Raw genomic sequence first — 15,687 nt, 5'->3', positions numbered from 1 at the left:
CTATTAAATATGTTATAAAATTAGTTAAGAAGAAGAAAACATTCTATTTCTCCTGGACACAGAAATTTAGGCAAAAGAATATACTTCAAAAAGCATTGAAACATAAGCCAAGTTTAAATTGTTAGTTAAATCTCTTCATAGTGTTAAAAGTTGTATTTGTGAAATTAGACTGCTTTGAATGCTTTCTGAATGACAGCAGGAGGTTTTAGTTTACCATCGTTAAAAACTTGGTACATTTTTCTCATAAAGTTTAAATGATAGAAGCTGTCACCACTCAAGTTAAACATCACTCATCATCCAGTAAGCTAGTACTGTATTTCTTCTTTCTAAAGATGCTCTGGCACGGCTCTTTATGTGAGGTTTCTTCAGCCCAGCTTTTTAGAGTAAACAGTTTTATTTTCCCTGAAAATATATTATGAAGTCTGAGGGAAAAATCTACTCATTTAGTAAATGTAGCATGCGAGAACTACCACCAAAACAAACTCTGAAATTGCAACCAGCACCCATAATGAACATTAAAGAATAGCAAAATAAGTGTTATATAGATATTTTAATAGAGTATTACAAAATCTGTACCTATGGTGCCATATAATTTAAGTTTACTGTTAACAATAATTGTATACTATCACAATTGACTGAAAAACTATTTCTAAGAAAGTCAGAAAGAAACCTATGGCTCATCAATGTGTATCTCCCAGAAAATAAAAACTATACAATATCAAGTAGGAAGTTTTCATTATGTGCATACTAGAAAAAATATTTCTTATTCTATTCCAAATCAAGAATTTATAAATAATGTAATGTGTTCAAGAACTGCTTGGAATTTTAAAATAGCATATTGCAAAGTTTGTGCACTCTAGTTTAGAAGTCACTGGAGAGACACCCTCAGCGGCTGACTCCTGCAGCCTGGGGAATTCCAGCAGAAAGGAGAGCCGGAGGCGAGGGGAGCTGAGGCAGGAACACCTCCTCTCTCCAGTGGGGCTGTCGTTGCAGCCCCCTCCCATGCCTTGCCCTTCTTATTTCCTCCTCAAAACATGAAACACAGTCCTTGACTCTCTGGTAAATTTGCCCAAAGAGCCATCTAGATGTGGTGTTGTGATAGAGCTTGCAGTTTTGGTTCAGTCTATTTAATGGTTCTAAGCCAGGCATGGTGGCGCATGCCTGTAGTCCCAGCACTCGGGAGGCTGAGGCAGGAGAATCATTGCAAACTTGAGACCAGGCTGGGCTATAAAGTGAGCTCAAGGCCAGCCTGAACTTCAGAGTGAGACACTGTCTCAAAAAGAATAAATAAGTAAATATTTAATGGTTCTAAACTTGAGGGTCTTTTACTGAATTGTTTTAGCTACATTTGTGTTTTTTTAAAAAATTTTACCTTTATTCAAAAATTTCTAATTTAATGTTACTATTCTCAAGTCTGTACTACACATATAATTATGTCCCAGAACATTATCTTAAATTATTGTATTCCTAGAGTGTGTTCCCCAGCATTGCTGATTTGTTCCTTCTGTCCTTTCTCTTGGTCATTCATGCTCCAGGTTTACTTATCTTATTTGATAAACCACTTTCCCCTCCTCTCCTCCCTTCCTCCCTTCCCTTTTATTCTTTCTTTTTTCTAGTTCATTTATTTCTGACCTGATCTTTACTCTTTCCTTCCCTCCACGTGGTTTGGGTTTATTCTTTTTTCTGTTTCTATCTTTTTTTGAGGTTTAATTGACAAAATTATATGTTTTGGGTATGTGACCTGATATTTGAAATATGTATGCATTGCAAAATAATTACTGCAATCAAGATAATTTATGACCATGTGTGTGCGTGTGCACATGTGTGCATGTCTGCGTGTGTGTGTGGGGGGCTGGGAACAGTTAAGATTGTCTCTCTTAGCAAATTCAAATATATGTACAGTATCAATAATGGTTGTCACCACCCTATACCTAAGCTCTCCAGAACTTACTCATAAGTGATTCTTAGTTCCCTTGGACCAATGTCTTCTCATTTCCTTCACTCCCTGGCCCCTGAAACTATCTCTCTACTCCTATGAGAAGATCATTCAGCATTTGTTACGGGATTTCTGTTCCTGGATTATTTCATTTACTATAATATCTTACAGGTTCATTTATTTTGTTGCAAATGATAATATTTTCTTCTTCTAAAAAGACTGAATAATATCCCTATGTGTGCACGTACCACTTTTTTGTTACTTACTTACTGATGGATGAATTGTCTCTATCTTTCCCTATTTGTGAATAATATTGCAATGAACATGATAGTGCTGAAGTTTATTTGGGAGACTAATTTCATTTTCTTTGGAAACATAACCAGAAGTTGGGTTTCTGGATCATGTGGTAGTTCTATGTTTAATTTTTGAAAAAGTCATCAGATTATTTTATGTAGTGGCTATGCTTATGCCAGTTTACACTCCCACCATGAGTGTACAAGGAGCCCTTCTGCTCACATACTCACCATCACTTACACATGTGAGTTGAGACTTCATCGTGCTTTTCATTTTCATTACCTGATGGTTAGTTATGCTGAGCACCTTTTCATATACCTGATGACAATTTATATGTCTTCTTTGGGAAATGTGTGTAAGGTCCTTTGTACTTAGTAGAATTATTTATTTTATTGAATTTTTTGAGTTCCTTAGAGATATTGGATGATGAATCCTTATCACGTGTGATTTGCAAACATGTGCTCCTATTCCACAGGTGTCTTCCCATTCTGTTGCCCTGCTTCCTTTCCTGTGCAGAAGCTTCTCTTGTATGCCATCCTATTTGTCTAGTTTTGATTTTGTTTCCTGTATTTTCAGGGTTAAGAAGCAATGTTAATGAGGTTTGCCTGTGTTTTAAGTTTTATCTAGAAATCTTTTATTCATGTTAAGTTGATATTTACACATGGTGTGAGATTCAGTTCCAATTATTTATCTATCTAATTTGCCCATACTAATTTTGGGGGAAAATGTCTTTTATCCATTTATATGTTGATAGACACTTGGGTGTACTACATATTTTTGTTACTGCAAACACTTCTGCAATAAATATTGGTGTGCAGCTTTCTCTTTTATGTTGATTTTAGTTTCTTTGAGTATATACTAATACTGAGATTGTTGGATTGTGTGCTAGACCGATTTCTAGTATTTTGGGAAGCTCCATGGGTATATTCATGTATATTTCTACCAACAGTGTCTAAGTGTTTGCCCTTTTTCTCTATCTCATTCATATTTGTTACTTTTATTATCTTCATAGCTATTCTGAGATGAGATATTGTATCATTTCATTTTGACTTACATTTCCCTTATGATTAGTGATAGTAAATATATTGTTCATATATTTACTAGCCATTAGTATGTTCTTGTTTGATAAGTGGCTATTCAAACCATTTACCCATTTTTGGGTTTCAGATTTTGTATAGTCTAAAATTTAATCCCTTGTTGGATGGATAATTTGCAAATATTTTCCCCCACTTGGCAGGATAGGTCTTCACTTTGCTGACTTTTTCCTTTGTTATGCAGAAGCTTTTCAGCTTGATAGAGCCCTATTTGTGTATTTTTGCCTTTGTTGCCTGTGCTTTTGAGGTCGCATCCAATACACCTTTGGCTATGCTAATGCATTAACATGTTTTCCATGTATTTTCACTTAATAGCTTTATATTTTATATTTAGGTATTTAATGTATTTTGAATTGATTTTTATATATGGTGAAAGATAATGATTTAATTTTATTTTTTTATATGGGTGTGTATCTTTCCCAGCACAGCTCTTTGAAGACTTTCCTGTCCAGGGTATGTTTCTGTCACTTGATAGAAAGTCAGTTACCTAGTGGGTTAATTTCTTGGATCTGTATCAGTACCACTTGTTCATGTGTTGCCTCTCATGCCTGTGCCATATTGTTTTGGTCACTATAGCTTTGCATTATATTTTGAAGTAAGATACCTACAGCTTCATTATTTCTATCCAAGATTTACTCTAGATTTGAGTACCTAGAATCTTATGTTCCATATAAACTTTACATTTTTTTTCTATTTCTGTGAAGAATGCCATTAGTATCTTGATGGGGACTGAGTTTATCTGTAGACTATTTTGAGTAATAGTGAAATTTTAATAACAGTAATTCTTCAATCTGTGAACACATATTTTTCCATTTACTTATATTTTCTTCCATTTGTTTTATGGCTTTAACATCATCCAACCTGAAAAATGTTACATGTGCTTTTGAGAAGAACTATATTCTGAAGCTAATGTTTCAATTTCTATATTGAACAGAAGTGGAGATAGTTAACATCCATGTCTTATTCCTGATTTTAGAGGGAGAGTTTTCAGCTTGGCACATTTATTGTGATGTTGGCTACTGATTTATCATAACTGACTTTTTTCAGATTGAGATAAGTTCCTTCTATACTCATTTTTTTCAGGCATTTTGCATTTGTCTTCTCATGTTTCTACTGTCTGTTTTGTGCTGGGGATTGTGGGTCTGAGGACTTTTTTGCTAGTATGGATACTTCCTTAGTTAATGTGTGCTGTTTAGTAATGCAATCTGTGCATGACTCACTATAAGCCTTTTCCTCTGTCTCAATGTCAAATCACCTTAATTAATTTAGGAGAAGAATGTACAGTATATTAGGCTTAGCACCCAGTTCTCTGGAAGTGAATTGCAGTATTATTGATGATACAGAGAAAAATCAGACACTGACACACAGCAAAAAACAAATAGCAACAACTATGCCACCTTGGTGTAGCAATAATATCACAACAGTAATAAAGTCAAAGACAAACTGAATATTAACATACCAGAATAACCAATAAACACTACCACAGCACCCTCCTTAATCATAGAAAAGAGATCTATAATTATAATGAAAATGCAAAAAGAAGCAAAGTTTTGATATACAGTAAATATTTACTAAATTCAATAACTGTACCATTATTAACAATGGAAAAGAATTCAGCGATAATAGCATAGAGTTTACTAATTATCTAAAGATTAAGAAAGCTTAATGGCTATACTAGTAAAGATGGAAATGATGGTTAATGGGAGAATAAAACAAGTAATATTTGAAAAACAAAGAAAAGGATGATAAAAAAGAGGAGAGAAGTGTATAAAGGATCCTATTCAGGAGTAAAAGAAAATTGATAAAATTAGATAAAAATATGAGAAAACAACAAAGGAGAAAAAAGAAAAGAAAAACAAAATACTATGAAGAAACCCTCAAAAAATAAAAGACAAATAAAAAAACCCCAAAACAACCCCCATCAAATCCCCAAAACCTGATGAAGAAAAAACAAGCATAAAAGAGTCCAAAAAAATTTCCTTCCTGTTTTTGCAGGATTAGTTTCTTTGTAGGGTCTGCAGTGCTGGAATCTAATACCAAGACCTCTCTAAAGCTAAGACCTTTTTTGCATATTCACATTTTTTTGTGTAAATGCTAATGCTGAGTGTTTGGCCAGTGGTCCACCACAGAGCTATAATCACTGGCAGCTCCCAGTTTCCATGTTTCTATACATCCTAAGTCATAGCGTTTTTGCCCAGCTTTGTGGCCTGTGAGTTTCTGAGGTTCCCCTCCCTGCTCCGGAGACCCCTTTGTCTGTCCATCTAAGGCTATGGCAACCATCCAAGCTGAGGTGTATCATGGTGTACATTGGTAGATGGGGAAAGTAAGCAGACTACTGAGTTCTGTGCTGAATACAGGCAGCAAGGTCGGGGTTTGATCATGGCTTGTGATAGCAAAGAATACTGCTTCACTCAGACAGTTTTTGTTTGTCTGGGAAAGTCTTTGTCTCTTTAATTAGGAAGGACAGTCTCACTATACACAGTATTCTTTCCTGGCAGTGTTTACCCTCTTCTTTTAGCACTTTGACTGTACCAACCCATTCTCTTCTGATTTGTGTTGTTGTTGCTAAGAAGTCTACTGAGCTTCCCCTGTATGTGATAAGTAGTTTTTTGTCTTGTTGCTTTCAAAATGCTTGCTTTGACATCTGAGATTTTCATTATAATTTGTCTCAGTGATGATCTCTTTAATATGTTTGGGTTTATTTGGCCTTTGCCAATCTGAATATTCATCTCTCTCCAGATTTGAAACGTATTCCTCATTATGTCATTAAATAAGCTTTCTGTCCCTTTCTTTTTCCCTGTTCCTGCTATAATTCCCATATTGTGTAAATCGTGCTTGATGGTGTCCCACAAATACATAGGCATTCTTCACTCTTTTTCATTGTTTTTTCTTTTTCTTCAGACTGGATAACTTTAAATGACCTATCTCTGAGCTCACTGGTTCTTCTGCTCGATTGAATGTCCTTTGGAAGCTCTCTGTGAGATTTTTCATTTCAGTAATCATGCTTTTCAGATCCAGAATGTCTATTTGGTTTGTTCTCATAGTTTTTATATATCTTTATTCAACTTTTATTTTTATTCATGTATTATTTTGTTCTCTTCTAGCTCTTCAGGTGATTATTTTAAGTTTTTTGTTTGCTACTTCACAGATCTCTTTTCTTTTAGGTAAGGAATTAGAGGCTCATTTTATTCCTCTATTTCGTTATGTGTTTTTGACTCTTCCTGTTCCTTGTAGCTTTATTTACATAGTTGAAGAAACAAAACTCTTTCTTGTACTTATGGATTAGCTTTCATGGGAAAGTCCTTCACCAGATATTCACCTAGAACTTGAGACCATACTCATAAGTGGAAGAAATCAGACATACATATGTAGACATCATATTATCTCCCTGATGTGAGAAGCCAAAAGAGTAAGTAAGACCCAAAATGTACAATAGATATTGTGAAGTGTAAAGAAACTGTTCAGAAGGAAAGAGAAACTGGGGCAGGGGAAAGGAGAAAGAAAGGGAGGGAAAACGAAAAAAAATACAAGATAGTTAGGATACCTATATACATTGTTTCTCTTAGTTGACTGTAAAGAAAGGTTTGTGCTAATATAGTTTGGACAATTTTTCATGCCTAGGTCTTATACTCTGAGTAACTACTTTGAAGATAACCATATGCAATGTATTAACTATTGTTACTCTCCTATTTTTTGCTTTGAACTTTCGCTTTTTTCCTTAAAATTAAAAAAAAAGGAAATTTAGATGTTTTCCCCCTAGATCCCTCAAGTATCCATTTATTTTGCCTTCATTTTAATAATCTTTAAAATTTCTTGGTCACTCTGGTGTTTGATTTTGTGAGGTCAGGTTTCTCCATTTCTTTAAGCTCAGTTACTGAAGCTTTATTTTGTTACTTCATTGGTGCCATATTTTCCTAATTCACAATCCTTGCATTGCTATCTTTGCACAATTGAAGAAATATCTATGTCTTCCACTCTTTGTAGAGTGGCTGCAGCAGGACAAGCACTTCACTAATGATCTCAGCGACTCAGGACAGGCCATCTGGTTGGGCTCGTATTTGCTGCTGGAGTCCTAGTGCCTGCTGGCCTGGTGTCTGTTTCAATGCTCAGTGAGGTACAGTAATGTATCTTCAAGGCTGCACCAGGAAATGTATTCATTTGGTTAGGCTTAAAACTTGGGTCTTCATGGGCAAGTCTCTGTGCCTGAGTCCATGGTGATGGATTTGAAACCCACCAAATGGGGATTTGATTGATGCCCGATTTCACGATGAGGAACCTAGGGCCTTGATCAGTAGAAGCAAGTCTGGAGCCTAGGTCCTTGAGAATAAGACTGCACTAGAAGACCGCATGACTAGCTTGGTGGTAGTATATGCCTGGTGACTGTCCTTGTAGGAACTACCTTGAAGCTTGGGGCCATTGTGGCTAACCTACCTCCTGCGGATGGGGTTTTATTCTTTTCTTAAATTACTAGTCCACCCCCAACTGTTCCATTTAATGATCTGAGTCATTGTACTTCTCAGATTTAGGTCTTTTGCCTTTTTAAAATTTGGTTTTCTTTCAAATATACATGCTACTCATTTGACGATGGGATTATGGTGGTTAGTCCTTTTCACTGAAGGTGCAAATCTTTGAAGGTCACTCCCTTGTGTCCTTATCCATGTGGATATGAAAATACAAACCGTTACAATACCAAAAGTGGCTCTCTACTGAGGGTTTTTAGTTTCCTCCATACTTATTCTCTGTTAGGTTCAGTTCTCGTTTAAAAGATGTTTGTGATGGGAGTATTTTCAGGGCATTTGGTCCATAATATAGCCAGACCCAGAAATCCTTCATAGAGCTTTTGTCACAATCAACTGGGAACCCAGATAAACAAGTGCTTTGCAGAGGGATGAAAATGTGTGTGACTCTTGTTGAGGACATTTATGATGTAAAGGACTTTTACAGTCTGGACTGAGTTCTGTTGTTTTCACTGTTGATTCAGGGATGCAATCCTTCTGATCCAGTGGAACATAAGAGCTCACATGGCTGCAAAGAACTGGACCTGGATGAGGCTCTTCTTCAAGGTCAAGCCTCTTATTAAGTCTGTTGGGGCAGGAAAGGAGATGGCGAGACTAAAGGAAGAGTCTGCACAACTGCGGGAAGCCCTGGCGAGATCGGAATCTGAGAGAGAGGACCTGAGAGCAGAGCAAGTCTCCCTCAGCCAGGACAGAAGCAGTCTGCTTCTTCAGCTGCAGGCCGTGAGCGAGCCCACCATGTGTTCTTTATATCCAGGTTTTCATTATGCTCCCTGTATGGCAGGCAGTGTTAACTTGAAAAAACAGAACAAAATCTTGGAAACAACCCAAATGCCCATCAACTGAGGAGTGGATAAGAAAAATGTGGTATTTTTATACAATGTTGTATTACTCAGCTACAAGGAAAGATAAACTTGAGGCTTGTATAGGTAAATGGATGCAAATAGAGATCATACTCATAAGTGAAATAAATCAGACCCACATGTGTAAGCATCATATTGTCTCCCTAGTGTAAGAACCTGAAAGGGTAAATAAAATCCAGAAGGTACAATAGATATGGTCAAAGGGAAAGAAACTGCTCAATAGCAAAGAAAAACTGGAATGACAGAAAGGACAAAAGTAGTGCAGGCTGGCCTCAAACTCATGGCAATCTTCCTGCTTTAGCCTCAGGTATGCACTACCATGTCTGGCTTTGTATTTACTGATTTTTGTCTTCCTTTTTCTTTGGTTCAAATCAACATTATTAATTAGTTGAGTTCTTAAAAGAGGAGTTCCCAGCTTTGAGTTTGTCAGTTACATTTGTGAAACATCAAAATTGAGAGAAATGATGCTTAGACCTCATTCTCCAATATTTTGATTAGGCAGACTATGTGTGGAGGTGTTCTCTGCTACATATCTATCCATCTGTGTCCCTTGCAACCCTCTTTGTTGTACAGCAGGTCATTCTTTTGAGTTACCTAGAACCCAATAGTTTAGCTTTCATCTTTATTCTCCTCTTCATCTAATTAGCTGACACAAGGTAGGGAAAAATGAAGTCCAAGATGGCTACACTGCAGTGTAGGCCGGGAGAGGGTGGCAATTTTCAGGCTCCATTCAGTCCAAGTCAGGAGAATTCCAATGCAGGTGCATCTTGCGGTCTTTGTGTAAATAATTTAATTAACCAAGGTCGATACTGGCACATATCCACCGCTGTGTATTGTGCCATAAATCTGGACTGCCGTGAGGGCTGGTGGGCTGCCTGGAGGACTAAGTGCCTGGCTTAGGGGCTGAGTGTGTGCAGCTAAATAAAGAGATGAGTCACAGCTAAATGTCTGTGCGGCTGGACAGACAGGTGAGCCGAGCAGCGAAGGCACATCGGACACTCTCACGGCCCTGTGTGTCTTCCTTGGGCTGTCTGAGTCTCATGTGCACCTTTCCAGTCTGAACTGGTGCCAAGACTCACAAGTTTAGCAATTCAAATAGATGGTCAATTGCCCAAATTGGCATATTGTGGAGGATGGACGATAAAGTCTAGAGATGGAGGATGAGGGTTATGTTAGTTACCTTCCTTCATTATAGCAAGATATCTGAAATGATTAAATTATAGAAAGAAAATGTTTACTTTGGCTCAGTTTTAGAAGTTTCCTCCCACCATGAGGCAGAACGTTGCTTTTAAGCTTCTGATGGGCCCCTGGATGACAGTGTCAGGGAACTGGAGGTCATGCAAATTGCTCACCTCATGGCCAGGAAGCAAAAGAGAGAAAGGGACTGGCGTTCAACAGTTCCCTTGAAGAGCGTGTCCCCAGTGACCTAAAGAACTCTCATTACAGCCCACCTAGTAAAGGTTCTAAGCCTCTTACCGGTGCCAAGCTGAGGACCGACCCTTTAACATACAGGCCTCCATGAGACACACATTATCCAAACTATAACAGAGATGCGTTAAAGGTTATATTTCAACAAGACCTAGAGTATTTAAAAACTTTGTCACAAAGGAGAGGTTTGATTTACCCTTTCAAGAAGACAAGTTAGAGGTTCAAAGTTATGAAATGTGCTCTACAATTTTAAAAATCCTTAATTGTTTGCCTCATCTGTAACTCAGAAACAATGGGTCCCTCTGGAAGAGTTGGAGGCAGTATGTGTGAAAAGTTAAAAGGAAAGAATATTTTATTTTCTAAATATGGAAGTTGTGAAATTTACTGCTGGGAGAATCATTGAGGAAAATCATTGAGGAAAATAGTGACGTCTAGTTAGTGACAGGCAAATAAGCTCATGAATTATACATCCAACCTCTATCTAAAAATATATTGTTCAGTTCAATTTATTATATGTATATTTATTTAAGCAAGTGCAAGAAGGGACTTATAAAGATGTTCAAAATATTACACTGTCTACAAGAACAGTGCTGTCTTAAAAGACTATTTTAAACAGGTATTGACTGCAAACTGTGTGCCTACATCAATTCTCCTAGACGCCGTGATTTAAGCAACCCATCACTACGTTTCAGAGGCATATTGGCTCCTTTAGGCCATCAGGCTTTATTAAGTCCTTTAGAGGAGGTCATTTAATCTACTAAATGGGCCTGAAAGATGAAAATCACTTCCAAACACAAGCAACTCCTCCACTTCTCAACTATAGGACTGTGGACCTGGGAATATTATTTCAGCTCCCTAGGAAAAGAAGGTGAAAGTGCCAGGCAGAGGGCAGGCAATTTTCTCTTTGCAGTGTAGGAAGCAGCATTTTCAACTAACTGATAAATTACTTCCGGCTGTTGGCAACAGTTTTCTCCTCATCATGGCAGGAGCAGGAGAACCTGGCAAATGTTGAAGAGCAGTGCGAGTCGCTGATTAAATCCAAGATCCAGCTGGAGGCCAGAGTCAAGGAGCTGTCTAAGCGCGTGGAGGAAGAAGAGGAGATAAATGCTGAGCTGACTGCCAGGGGGCGGAATCTTGAAGATGAATGTTTTGAGTTAAAGAAAGAAATCGATGACCTGGAAACAATGTTGGCGAAGTCAGAGAAGGAGAAGCATGCTATGGAGCACAAGGTGAACTTTTGTGATGTTAGCAGGCCTAGATGCCTAAATTTCACTCTCAAATTAGTATTAGGTAAAAAAGTGCTATGTTTAAGTTAATTAACATGGTAGCTTGCACTTTTACAGAGTGGGAATCAGATAAGAATAGTATAATGGTCTGATGAACTGTGTTGTCCTAACTCAAATTTCCAATTTGTATTTATAGAGCCCATAAATCTTCCAAATGAAATATTTCACTTGTTCAAAGCTTTTATTTGCTAAAAGCTCACAGGAAGAGCAACAATGGTTTCATTTGGCCTCTAAGTATCCTTTCTAGATCAACAGTGAACATGATGTGTTTTCCTAAATAGTTATTTCGGATGTGTCTGTATCCCCTGCTTTGCCAATGATTTGGAGTTCAGTCTTGAAGGTATCACTTAAATTTTGTTAGAGACTTCAACATTTTCTTTTTAGTGCTGGGCTTTATTTTATTTTATTTTATTTTATTTATTTTTTTTATTTTTTTGGTTTTTGGTTTTTCTCTGGGACCGGGAACTGAACTCACGACCTTGCGCTTGTCAGGCAGGCGCTTTTGCCGCTGAGCTAAATCCCCAGCCCCTAGTGCTGGGTTTTAAGTTGATCATCTATGTATGGATTGATACTGGTAAAAGGTCTGAATCAAATCTTTGATAAACAACTGATCTCCAAGATGAAAGTGTAATTTGACAGATAATGAAATAACAACTCTTGTGTCTACAGATTCATTTTCAAAAGAAAGCATGTGAGCCAGATATAGCTGGCTTCCGCATTTGCAAGCGCTGTGTGCCTGAACCCACTTTCTTGAGAGAGTGAGTACAAGATGGTCAGGATATACCCCCTGAATCCTCAAAAAAGCTAAATGACCTGGAGTTGTATTATTGTTCTTGTGCAATAATTTGATGCTGTAAAAATTTCCCATATAATCAACATTGATAGTATTCAATTTACCAGAGTCTATCATTTCCTAGTTATTCCAGGAAATAGGTCACTTTTTGTGGAAGAAAAAATGAATTCAGAGTTTTAAAAACTACATCGGGAATTTGGTTAGAAGTATCTCTTGATGACACCGGTTACTCCTTGAGTTTTAGGGCTGAGGAAGAGACGAGCCCTGGCATTCCACTCAGCCTGCCAGTGGTGGCTGGGTAATGAAGCTGTCCTTGTCTTCTTCCCACAGGTCAAGAACCTAACCGAGGAAGTGGACTCTCTAAAGGAGGACATTAGCAAACTGAACAGAGCGACCAAGGATGTGCAGGAAGCCTATCAGCAGACTCAGGACTACCTGAACACAGAGCAGGAGAGACTGAGCGACCTGAGTGTAGCAAATCTGAAGTTGAGGCAGCAAGTGGATGAGGTAAGTAGCAACAGACATAGCTAGTTATCTCGCTGTCTACATAGGTACATACCTCCGAGTTCTATTCAGTTAATTTACTTGACAGTTTCTTGCTAGTTATGGGAAATATCTCCCATTGCTGGAAAGTAAACATGTCAGTAAACAAATGGTCCTATTCTAACTGGTATGTAGCTTCTTGTTAAATTAGTACCTGTATCACTATTGGCAGCACTAGTCCAGACAAAACTGGATGTGAAATATGTCCTGAAGACTTCAAGCTGTTGGTGCAGGTAATGATCTTTTTTCCTTTCTAAAGGAAAAAGCAGCAAAGTTTAATGAAGTGTAATTAGGTGATAGAACACTCAGTGAGTAGACTCCTGCTGGGAGAGAGAAAAATGGCACGAGGCATTGAGCTGAAAAATTTAAAATGTTGTGGTGGGTCTCAGGCACTTCTCAGAGGGGCTTCAAGAGCTGGGCTGACAACACGATCACATGGGGCTGAGTCACATCAGTTGTGTCTGTTGTGCATGTCCTTTTCTACAATTCATTCTGTTATCACTGAATGTGTGAGATGCAGTCCATATGTATGAACCTTTAATAAATTCCAAATAAAGAAATGTTACCATACCAGGTCCTGGAGAATCTGGTGCTCATGTGTCCTGGTTCAGGACTTCAGAATTTTCCAGGGGTATTTGTTTTTCTTAACTCTGCCTCGGGGTAGTAGACCTTAGGATAAAGATTTGGGGCTTGGCCCTGGGACATTGTTCAGGTTCAAGTGAGTGGAGGGGAGTGGTCTTGTAGCCCTAACTGTACTATGTTATCCACCCCCACCCCAACAGACCCTGAAAATTTATTAGGGGTACTGAGGATGGAATGTCTGTTTTCTATAGCTACTTCCTGCTGAAACGGGGCCTTGCCTGACCTAGGGGGCTAAGGGAGCCACACTCCTCCTCTGAGGATGTTTTGATGAGTCATAGATACAGAGGCAGGCTTAGGTCCCTGGCTCAGATCATCTTCTGTAGTTTAGAGGTAGAATTGAGGTCTCTGCAATCTCCATGCCACTTTTTACCTCCTCTTGCTGGATTGCCAACATGTTGCTGTGAGTGATGGGATCTTGGATGGGTTTATAAGTTCTTTATGCAACAAAGAACTGGATGTGGTGCAGAATGTTCGGCAAAAGCAGCAAAGTGTAGTGAAGTGTAATTAGGTGATGCTGTGCTCAGAGTGAGTGGGCTTGCGCCAGCAGAAAGAAAAATGGCACAAGCCAAAGATTTTTTCAGATACATCCACATGTGGAATGTAAATGTTATGTACTACAAACATGTACTAATAAACATTTTTAAAGAAATAAAAGTAGCCAAATGAGATTATATCAAACTAGAAGGCTTTTGCATAGCAAAAGAAATAATCAACAGAAATAAGAAAACATACGGAATTGGAGAAACTACTAGCAAACTATCCAACCAGTGGATTGATATCCAGTGTATAAAAAGAACTCAAGAGGCCGAACACCAAAGAACAAGAAGCTAAGTAAAAACTAAACTAAAGAGCTAAACAGACAGTTTTCAAAAGAAGACATTCAGATGGCCAACAAGTGCATGAAAAATGCCAGTTTCACTAAAATTAAAATCAAAATGACAATGAGATTATCTTGGTTACTTTTCTCTCATTGCTGAGACAAAATATCTGATGCCAAAAATTAAGAAGAGGAAGGTTTATTTAGCTCACAGTTTGTGGAGGTTTCAGTCTATACTCAGCTGGCTCCAAGACAGAGTGGCACATGGCAGAGGGCAACTGTTCATGGCTGTCAAACAGCAACGCAACAGGAGGAAAAAAGGGGAGGAGTGGTGGCAAGCAGTCTCTTTCTCTCCCTTATATGTGCAAACTGTCTGACCCACGGTGAGTGTAGCACTCACACCCATAATCCCAGCATTAGACTATGGATCAATCAAAAATCTAGAATAGAAGTTTGCCTCCTGACTGCATGAGGATTTGGGGGAACATGCAGTCACAAACCATAACAAAGATGTCTCTCTCTGTTAGAACAACTGTTGTGAAAAAGACAAAGAATAAAAAGCACTAGTGAGGATGGTGAGAAAAAGGAACACACATTGTTGGAGGGAATGTAAATTAGTATAGCCACTGTAGAAAACAGTGTGAAGATTGCTCAGAGAATGATAGAACTATCATATGATCCAGGAATTTCAGTTCTGGGTACATGCACAAAAGATCTAACATCATTAAAAGACACTTGTGCTCCCATGTTTATCACAGTGCTGCTCAAATAGGGAATCAATGGCAATGCCTTTCCTGGGTGAACAGATGAAGAAATTCGGCATATTTACACAATGCAATACTATTTAGCCACAAAAGAAAATGAAATCCTGCCATTTGCAGCAACAGAGATAGAGCTAGAGGTCATTGTGTCAAGTGAAATGGGTCAGGCACAGCAAGACAAACACTGCATCACATTCTTACTGTGTGCAGAAATGATTAAGCCAATCTTGTAGAACAGCAGAAAGGGATAGTAGTCACTGGATACAGCGAAGGGCAGGGGTGTGGGGAGGCAGGAAGAGGTGCAGTACAGGGCTCCAAGACACAGAGTTCAGGAATTACTTCGGGTCCTTCTTGAGAGTAGTAATGTAACTAGGTTAAAACAATCCAGGATAGATTTCAAAGTGATTATGAGAGTATAAATTTCTCAATACATAAAAATGATTAATGTTTGAAGAAATGGACAATAATTAATACCCGTTGGATTACTAAACATTGTCTACCTGTGTTAGATTACTGTATCTCCTAAAGATATACTAATATAATGTCTCAACTAAAAGAAATCATAACAGCAGCAGAAGATAAGATGGGAAAATTTTCCTCTCAAATGCTAAGAGATACGAAGACTTGAATTAGAAAAATCGACATCTATTAGGAGACCCAGAAATAATGAACCTAATCTAACCAATGGCAAGTTGGAAAGCAAGGGAAAAAACAAT

The 15,687-nt window shown here is 38.1% G+C and overlaps 1 protein-coding gene across 1 annotated transcript in view; it reads left to right on the top strand.

Moving 5' to 3' along the window:
- Window positions 1-15,687, top strand: part of Myh15 (myosin, heavy chain 15) — a 142,811-nt gene that overhangs the window by 55,441 nt on the left and 71,683 nt on the right. The window contains exons 22-24 of the mRNA XM_013515043.1: window positions 8,306-8,561; window positions 11,116-11,358; window positions 12,539-12,715. Coding sequence (XP_013370497.1) covers window positions 8,306-8,561; window positions 11,116-11,358; window positions 12,539-12,715 — 676 coding nt within the window. The remainder of the gene's footprint in view (window positions 1-8,305; window positions 8,562-11,115; window positions 11,359-12,538; window positions 12,716-15,687) is intronic.

The sequence above is a fragment of the Chinchilla lanigera genome, unplaced genomic scaffold, assembly GCF_000276665.1.
Source record: "Chinchilla lanigera isolate Chin_1 unplaced genomic scaffold, ChiLan1.0 scaffold00026, whole genome shotgun sequence".
Lineage (NCBI taxonomy): Eukaryota > Metazoa > Chordata > Mammalia > Rodentia > Chinchillidae > Chinchilla > Chinchilla lanigera.
This window is presented reverse-complemented; position numbering and strand designations above follow the sequence as displayed.